At 39.7% G+C, this 9,870-nt stretch overlaps 1 protein-coding gene across 1 annotated transcript; it reads right to left on the bottom strand.

The window, feature by feature from the left end:
- Positions 1-475: 475 nt before the first annotated feature.
- LOC310871895 (FYN-binding protein 1-like) lies at positions 476-6,400 on the bottom strand (the record flags this gene model as incomplete). The annotated part of the gene is made up of 14 exons (XM_083783532.1): positions 476-578; positions 689-723; positions 892-922; positions 1,019-1,181; positions 1,615-1,714; positions 2,527-2,587; positions 2,736-2,860; positions 3,603-3,642; positions 3,753-3,772; positions 4,081-4,213; positions 4,905-5,070; positions 5,643-5,775; positions 6,213-6,262; positions 6,371-6,400. Coding segments are annotated over 14 exons (1,107 nt in total), but the record flags the coding sequence as incomplete, so codon positions are not given.
- Between the last annotated feature and the right edge of the window lie 3,470 nt (positions 6,401-9,870).

Raw genomic sequence — 9,870 nt, forward strand, 5'->3', positions numbered from 1 at the left:
GATGACAATAATCATACATATAACCTTCTTTTTCCACTAAGTTATATTTAAACTAAAGCTGCGCACCCACTAACTTAACCAATGGCAGTTTCCAGAGGACGCGCACCAGCTTTTCTTTCTTAACCATATAATAATAATAAATAATAAAACTTTATTTATTTGTATAGCACCTTTCATGACATGAAATGCAGCTCAAAGTGCTTTACAGAACAATGGAGAATAAAAGAAAAGCAAGGCAACGACATTAAAAAATAAGCAGCAAATAATGCAGTACAGTGAGGACATGAAAAATAAAAAATAAAAGATCAATTAAAGGCAATGATATAACCTCTTGTTGTTGTTTCAGCCATCAGTTATCATAGATGCATTCTACCATATAACCTCTTCTTGTTTCAGCCATCAGTTATCATAGATGAATTCTACCATATAACCTCTTCTTGTTGTTTCAGCCATCAGTTATCATAGACGCATTCTACCATATAACCTCTTCTTGTTGTTTCAGCCATCAGTTATCATAGATGCATTCTACCATATAACCTCTTCTTGTTGTTTCAGCCATCAGTTATCATAGACGCATTCTTTGGGGGAAAAGAGACATTTTGAATGAATTAATCCTTTGAATTGTGATTGTTTGTTTGTTAACAGCACAAATATGCTGAAATTCAAATGAGCAAATTCTGACACATACCCTCTCCGATGTCGTCATAGATATCATCATTATGCCTGTTTAAAATGAAAAATAGATCCGTCAAAAATGGACATACACAGAGAGTAGACTAGGCCATATTTTGCATAATCATGAGCATATTGTCTCTGAGCTGGTTCTGTGTGTGTGTGTGTGTGTGTGTGTGTGTGTGTGTGTGTGTGTGTGTGTGACAGAAATAAACTCACTGTTCAACATTCACCAGTGCCACATAGCCAACTGAAAAAAGAACAGCATATGTAAGTTTTGAAGTTGTACACACCCACTCAAACCAATCTGTTATAATGTCAAATAATTGTAATGCAAGAAGCTTACATTTCCCATCTCTATTCCTGCCAATCAGTTTACCATCAACAGCTTCTTGAATGACATCAATCTCTTCTTCTGGGTTCAGAGGCAAATCCTTGTTCCCCAATTTGTTATTGGTCAGAGTCGTTGCTATAGTAACACTGTACAGCACCTGGATTTTGCCTTCAAACTAAAACATGGAAAACATAGATGATGATGATGCGGTTAAGACAAAAGTCAAGACTGTATGTGGAGAGAGAGGTTTGTTTGCTAAGCCGCCTATGTTTTCCTTTAAAAGAGCCCCTACTCTGAGGGATAAACTCATGCACAGCTATCTTCCACCTATTAAAACAGACTATGAATAACGCTTTAGAAACCAACATTTCGGCAGATGCAACTGCCTTCTTCAGGGTATGAAGACCCTGAAGAAGGCAAGCCTATTGTATTGTATTGTACTGCATTGTACTGCATTGTACTGCATTGCATTGCATTGCATTGCATTGCATTGTATTGTATTGTATTGTATTGCTTTATCTGACCTGTGAAGCACTTTGGTACAATTGTTTTTTAATAAATGTGCATTATAAATACTTTTGAATTGATTTGATAGCAAGAGCTCTTACTTTAAACCTCTTCCTGAACGCCTTTTCTTCTTTGTCAAATGTCTTCTTCTTCTGTGGATCCATCACCTCTATCTTTCCTTTAGTGGTACTTTGTGGGAGACTATGGAAATAAAAAAGACATACAATGTATACAAATGAAGAAAAAAGACACAATTGCTCATTATTATAAATAGCAATGTCCATGTGTAACAAAACAAACTTTTCAGTATTACCTGTATTGCCACTAATCGGTGTATGATGGTTATGTGTACACTATGAAAACTTGCAAAACCTGTCAGTCAGTCCGTCACACCACCATATATGGCCGTCAGTCCGTCACACCTAGTGACACGGTATATGGTCGTCTCCATATATGAAGATCACGACACTGACCTCAGCAAAATCTGGATAGCCATACATGAAGACTGCATCATCACCTAGATCTGCATATATGGAGCCGGCCAGCAACTCTACATCTGACCTCAAACCCTTAGATCTCCATATATGGAGCTGACCTGTTCTGACATTCCATATCTTAATCCTTCCCCATCCGTCCTTCCTCTTCGATGTCTCCCTTTTCACTGATACCTGTCCATTCAAACTCTAGACGGGTCCGTTCCAAAGTTATTAGCGCAGCCACGAGCCGGCGAAAACTAGAGTTCTCAACAGGCCCGGAAATTAAGGCCCGGCCCTACCTTGACCCTAACCGGGCGTGGCCCGAGGCCCCGCCTGCCCTTACTAATTAGCACACATTTCTCACCCTACCCGCCCCGGCCTGAAAACCATATTGGTGTTATGTTGTTGTGTGCTATGTTGTTTTGTGCAATATGGTTATGTTATATGTGTTTTTCTTGTTGGAACAGACTGAAGATGAATATCCCTGAGGGGACAATAAATACTATTATTATTATTATGTGTGCTTCTGAGGCTTACCAGTTGAGAAGCGGTGGTGGGGGCAGACAGTCCTGGGATCCAACATCATCATAAAAATCATCTGAGGACATAAGCACGGTTTATTTTACTTTACTTCAGTCAACTCTAGCAGTAATTATAATACCAGAACTTTGAGAGTTGTAAATCACAATAATATGTGTTTTAAAATGGCATTGGTAAAAGCTGAATTCAAATGTTAACACATTTACCTTCATATCCAATCGGTGGTGGTGGTGATAGAGGAGGAGGAAAGCCTCCATATCCAATTGGTCCGGGTGGTGATAGAGGAGGAGGAAAGCCTCCATAACCAATTGGTGCGGGTGGTGGTGGTAAGCTGAAAAAGAGAGTTGTTTACTATTGACTTACATACTGTATACAGTATGTAATTATCTATAGAGGTTAAATTGCTCATACATTTAGAAAGTTCTATTGGGTGTGGTTTGGTTTGGTTTGGTTTAAAAGCATGTGTAGAAGCCATCCTCACTGTTTAGTATGTCTATTTATTATTGCTATTATTATCATCACAATTGTTGTATCATTTGGCATTATTGGGTTATTATGTATTTGAATCACTGTTTGGACACCATGGGCACGCCTCCCCAGGCCTAATTGATTGATGGAGACTAGAGAGCATATGTAGGCCTGGGTGATTGGGGAGCGGCATGCACCAGTTTCTACCAGATAGACAGACAGACAGACAACACAGAAGAGACAAATGCCAGAAGGGGCTGTTTGTAATATACCATCACTGCACTTTAAAGGAAAGTAAATACAAACAAAATGACAATGAATCTGTGGACTTCTTATATCTGCGTACATCCATATTCCCTAGGTGCATCAGTGGGTTTGTTGGCTATAAGGTAGAAATGTTTGGAACCAACAAAGAGCCACAACAGCATAAGAAGAAACCTCATAGTACAGAACGGTGGTTGCAATAACAGTGCCAACCAATAGGTGTCTCTCAAAGACAAGAATATCAAATTCTAAAGCTAGAGAAGGGATAAAAATTGAATGATATGTTCTCCATACAACCTTTAATGGTAGTGGAAACAGTAGTATTATATTGATATTATTACCATTCATCTTCGACCTGAACATAATCATCGTCATCCTCGCCTGTTTTAAAAAAGTGTAAAAATGTTATAACAAAGAAAACATTATTTGATTACAAATAAATTAATAATACATGTCGTTGTGAAGGAGATCCCAAATAACCCATCACTCACTATTTTGGCCTTGTGCATCACTGAAAGAAAACAGGTCAAAAGAAAGATTACTGAAATGTCTGAAGGTTGGTTTTAGAGAGCTTTTGGGCTGTATTTTGCGTGTCTTAAGTACCAGGTCTTAACTTAAGACCTGGAGGCGTGATCAATGCCATTTGGCTATTCTGAGTGGCCAAAGAGCATTGACCACGCCTCCAGGTCTTAAGTTAAGTAATAAGACCTGGTACTTAAGACACGCAAAATACAGCCCTGTGTCTCTTAGAAGTCAAATTAATGTTTCAGAAATGTAATCTCATTGCTTGTTTTGGTGGCATTGTTCTTTTTTACCAACCTGGAGAAATCTGATTGGGCCCCAATGTCATCATAAATTTCAGAGGTAGTAGACGCAAGCGCATTTGATCTGAATCGTTTCAAACGATCCTTAGAATCAATAGAATCAATAGAATCAGTATTCACGTAGCCATCTGAAACAGCAGAGAACATCTCATGAACACACTGTGTGTGTGTGTGTGTGTGTGTGTGTGTGTGTGTACTGTTTACTCTTCCTGTGGTCCAAACACTCATACAGTAACAGTACTTCACAATCAAATTAAAACATAACAGCCTACAATGGAATTCTACCATTACATAGGTAAAAAATAATTGAAGATTTTGGTCTTCATACCTTCTATAAATTATATCACTGAATTACAAACAAATTACAAACAAAACATTGTATATCCAATTACTCATAGTTCAAACACTTCTTTACTAGCCACTGCTTCCTTCAATTTATTTTTAAAGCTTGATTTATTGTCTATGCTTATCAGATGTGGCGGGAGCCCATTCCAAAATGTGTTCCTGCTCTATACATTGCCCTTCTCTTAACCCATTCTGAACGGGCACCCATTTTGGTGTCAGCATCATGTTATGCTTTAGCTATTTAAAAATAGCAGATCTACAAGCTCATATCGCGCCACCGAGTGGCGCGATACGAGCTTGTAGGTCTGCTATTTTTGAAAAATCGAAGAGCGACTGAATTTTTTAGAATCTGATCTCAGGTCAGAATGGGTTCGTCAGACCAGTGTGTGTCCGGCGGAAACCTCGTATGAATCTGATCTCAGCTCAGAATGGGTTAAGTAAAGTGTGTGCGTGCATGCGTACTGAGTAACTTACAGCAGCCATCTGTGTTCCTGGCCAGCCATCGCCCCTTTGGGTTGTCTGTGATTCGTATTATCTCTATGGTCTCTCCTTTCTTCAGAGACAGGTGTGTCTTTCCTTCTTTAGGCCTACAGTCTAGTCGTACCGTTGCCTCGTGGAGTACCTGGACTGGCCCTTTAATCTTTAGGCGTGGAAAAACAACTGTCAACTATCTTTGCTACTTGACTTGAATTCATACAACTTTAACACAAGGTCTATATGTTTCAAACCATTGAGTATGATTGAATGAATGCAAGAATAAAGTGAGTAATTTCATATTATATTGTAGTGATATTTAAAGTAATATTTAACTTTGGTAGAACCTTGTGCTGTACGTCAATACAACCCAGGGCACGAGATAAGTCCAAATATTGTTTATCATCTTTATCTATTGTTTCTGTGCTCTATGATCAAGGAACCAGAAGTAGATATTCCTTTTGCTCTAATTTTATGGTGAGAATGTCTCAAATTCAAACTTTTAGCACATAAACAAATGCAAACTGCTTTGTTTCTTTTATATTAGTATATTTGACAGAATGCACTTTGTTTGTATTAATTTTAAAGTGTTTCAACGTGCAATGAATAATAGTTGTATTTATATCAAGTCCATATAACCACTAACCTACGGTCCTACCAAAGTTGAATATTGTGCAAATCCAGTAAAGTATAAAATATATAACATAACATGTCTGGAGAGTGGGCCTATCCCTTTACCTTAAAAGTCTTTTTGGCTGCTTGTTCCCTCTTCTCGTTGGCTTCCTGTAGTTTCTTCTCCTGCTGTAGCTGTTTCTTGTCCTTTTTCTTAATTTCCTTTGGTATGTTGGTTTCAATCGTCTTCAGCTCTGGCCTGATTTGTGAAAATAGATTGGAACATAGAACTAAAAAGGTAATATTTATATAGCGCTTTTCTAGGTACCCAAAGTCGTAGGGTAGAGCAAGATATTGCAATTTCGCCCAGGCCGTAGCGTAACGGTCTGGGCACCGGACTGGTAATCCAGTCGCAGTGTGCCGCGGGTTCGACTCCCGGACCCGACACGGCCTTTACTGCATGTCATCCCCCCATCTCTCTCCCGTTTCCTGTCAGCCTACTGTCTGTCCCTTCAAAAATCAATAAAAGGCGTAAGCCGCAAAAAAATATCTTAAAAAAAAAAAAAAAAGATATTGCAATTTCCAGCTGTACACAGTACTGTACTGTATGTCACACACTGTTGCTAATATCCACCTGTGTCTGTGCTAAATACTCACATTGAGAAAAAGAGAAAAAGTCAAAAATATATATCTCACCATTTTTCATCAACATATTCATACGTATCCTCCCCATCGCTGCATTCCGCCTGTAGGGAACAAGATTATTAACCCATTAAAACCAGGAAAGTCTCATTTTAGAAAAGTTTTCGATTTCATCTGGTCTTTAAGGATGCCGTGTGTGGAATAATGATTACCTCAATCTGTTGCGATAGATGCCCTGCAGAAATAACAGGCCAATGTGAAAAGGGTGGGAAAGAGAACAGAACACAGGAGGCGTAATATGACAATCGAGTTTCTTCTTATTTTAGTTTTGGAGTAAAATGAAATACATCTGTGTTGTGAGATGACAGACAGGTGATACTCGGTGTATTGACTGAAAATTTACCGGCACCTCGAGAGGGAAGACACGGTGTGGGCTGCACGACCTCATCAATATCTTCATAGTTGTCATCATCAGAGCTCCACTCCTGTTCCACCGGTGGGCTCCTACTGTACAACACGTCGAGACAGGAAAGTTGCTAGTGTAAGTAATGTTGCCAGGAGACATTTGTTTTTTATCTGATTGTTTGGTCATTCCCATGGAAATGGTTACGGATATTAAACTTTCAGGACAGTCTGTTATTTCTTACCACCTGAAGCAGTGCGTATGGATAGCCTACTGTAGCTACAACAGAAAGAAAATCTTCACAACTGGGTTGTTTACATGTTTACAGATTGATTTGTTCCTCAATACTCATTATGAAAGTGTCAGACTTGTGTGAGAGAGAGATATACAGTATATATAATCAGCGTCTAACAGAAGACCTACTCAGACCTATTGTGGCCATTCAATATTAAGGTCAGAATCTCAGCATTAAAACAAATAAAGGACTGACAGAGCTAGGCTTGAAGCAACACAACGTAGGGCAACAATAACAGCTTCTGTCTGATTGTGTTTTGCTTTTCAGAAACCCACACATCACTTGCGATGAAGGAGAAACAGTCACTGCACTGCGTGTACTGTATGTACAATTGGATTCATTCACTAAAACACTAATTTCTGATGTGACATAATAAGTAACGTTTTTGGACATACAAGTTTTCCATACGACAGCAACGATAATATAAAACACTCAAATGCATAACTTTCTACAGAGTTAATTTGGTTCCATTTGTATCCTCTCAGAGTTACAGATTTGGTTATTATTAACCAATAATTTAGCTGGAGACCCCCTAGAATCCTCACCTACAAGGACCCCTGGGGGTCTCTTGACCCCAGGTTGACAACCAGTGCTATATAGCATTTGTTCAGCAATATGCTGACAGCATTATAAGACATTCTATTCTAGTATTGTGCTAGCTGTACTTACATGGCAAATGAGTGGACACCGTTGGATGCCTTGGTCTGGAGACATCCTGTTGTATTGCATGGACAGTATCACATACAAATATTCCAAAAAGTCAATCCTGCATATTACTCCACAATGCGTGACTATGAATCCCACCACAGATTTAGATAGACCCAACTGATTGGCTCCCGGGAAGGCATAGTTTAACTTTTACTGAGGTTAAGGTTAGGTTTAGGGATTTTACTGACGTTAGGTTTATGGTTAGGTTTAGGCATAGTTTTACTGAAGTTAGGTTTAGGGTTAAGTTTAGGCATAGTTTTACTGAGGTTAGGATTAGGGTTAAGTTTAGGCATAGTTTTACTGAGGTTAGGGTTAGGTTTAGGCATACAATAGTGTCAAAAACGAGAACTGTGGCCAATGATCACAACAGGGTTTGCGTAGAGCTGCAGTGGGATCCATAACGCCTCAACAATAAACCAATGTACTTTAAGGAACAAGGAACAAACGGCCAGACATGTAGCCTACCAACTAGGAAAAAATCTAAAGAAGAAAAAAAAGTTTCCAAAATATTTGGATGTTGGTGGAATGTGTCATATTACTTAAAAAAATGATTCAATTTTACAATCTCACATCAATATTCTCTCACCATCATTCAGAGATACTCCATTCTTTTGAAACAACCGTAAGTCTACATCAGGTGGCCTATTAGGCTTCTGTGGAGGCAGAGAAAACATATTAGGAAGGGGCTTCTTCTTTGGAAGAGAGGGATCCGTTCTCTCCGTAAGTGGAAAGGGTTCATCTGGTGTTCCTGACTTTGGTTTTTGGGTTGTCAGAGGTGTGGGGATTACAGAGGGTTTGGGGGCGTCTGGGAGTTTGGGGACGCCTGGGAGTTTGAAGGCATCTGGGAGTTTGGGGACGCCTGGGAGTTTGAAGGCATCTGGGAGTTTGGAGACGCCTTGGAGTTTGGGTTTGGGGACATTTGGAAGATTAGGGGAAACAGCGGTAGATTCTGACTGATGCTCTTTCCATGGGGGGCTGCCTGTGGCAGGAAACACTTTGGCCTTGTTGTTGAATGCTGCATTCACTGGTGGTTTGATCACTGGAGGCCTGGGAAAGGGAAACGTGGAAGTGTCTCTGTTTCCAGGTGTTTCTGCAGGCCTGCATCTTAATGCTGATGGCTTGGGGAATGGGGGCTCAACATCCTCCATGCGAGAAGCCTCAGTTGTGGCACCCTCTGATAGAGTCTTCTCCAGAGCAGCCATCTTGGCTTGAAGGGCAGATCCTATCCTGGGCTTAGTTGCCAGTTTGGGCTGAACATTCTCAATAGCAGGGCTGCCATATTTGAACTGAGCCATGTGCGCCATTATGTTGAATCTCTTTCCTACAAAGAAACAACAAGACCATTTTTAAGCCTCGAAAAGCTTACCCTGATATCTTTCCAGCTCTCTCCTTGTACATCTTTTGTTCACATTTTAGGGATGAAAATGTAAAAATAAACAATACATTTTACTAACACATGTGCATCGCTGGTGACAGGCAGAAACCTTATCTCCATAATCTAAGTTTTTGTTTAGTTTTATTTTCTCCCCAGTAAATTAATGCCCTACTTGATCATACCACAGCATCATACAGAAGCATTAAAAGTAGCACATATGTATAAATAAGCTATATATTTGAGCTTGTAATGTCGATCTGCTACTTTATTTCTTTATTTGACAGTTTGGTGAAGACAGACAGGAAAGAGGGAGTGAGAGAAGGGGAGAGACATGCAGCAAAGGTCGTCATGAACGGGACTTGCTGTCAGGCCAGACCAGATTGACAGAAAGGGACGTTTTTTACCATATTTGCCTAGACTAGAGAACAGTGCCAGAGGCTCCATGTCAGAGAACAAAGCCATGAAAACTGTAGCTGTTTGTTTGTATCAATTCTAGGCCTATATGCTCACTTGGATCAAGTTAAGTGCAAAACTACTAATAAATATGCAAACACAATTCAACCTGTGGACAATGTGTTCCTTTGCCTGCGTACGGTACTACCTAAGTTTCAAGGAGCGTTGACTTGTTTGTTTGTACATTAATCCTACTTGTACATTAATCCTACTTAATCCTACTAAAAGCAGTACAGTATGGAAAAGCATTTCTCTTTTTTTTCTCACACATTAACCTCCCTCCCCCCACGTCCCCCGTCATCCCCCCTCCAAGTGACTCCATTCCAATGTCTCTGTATAGTCCTCGTTTTCTTCAGATGGAATACATATGGCATCAAAACACGTAACGGGGGCAGCAGGGCAACATCACTTCAGAGTGTACATTTCAGAGGGAGAAAAAGAAGAAAGAGTGGGCAGAAAAAGAAAAAAGAAAGAAGAC

Source organism: Protomyctophum parallelum (genome assembly GCF_964188405.1).
Source record: "Protomyctophum parallelum genome assembly, chromosome: 15".
Classification (NCBI taxonomy): Eukaryota; Metazoa; Chordata; class Actinopteri; order Myctophiformes; family Myctophidae; genus Protomyctophum; species Protomyctophum parallelum.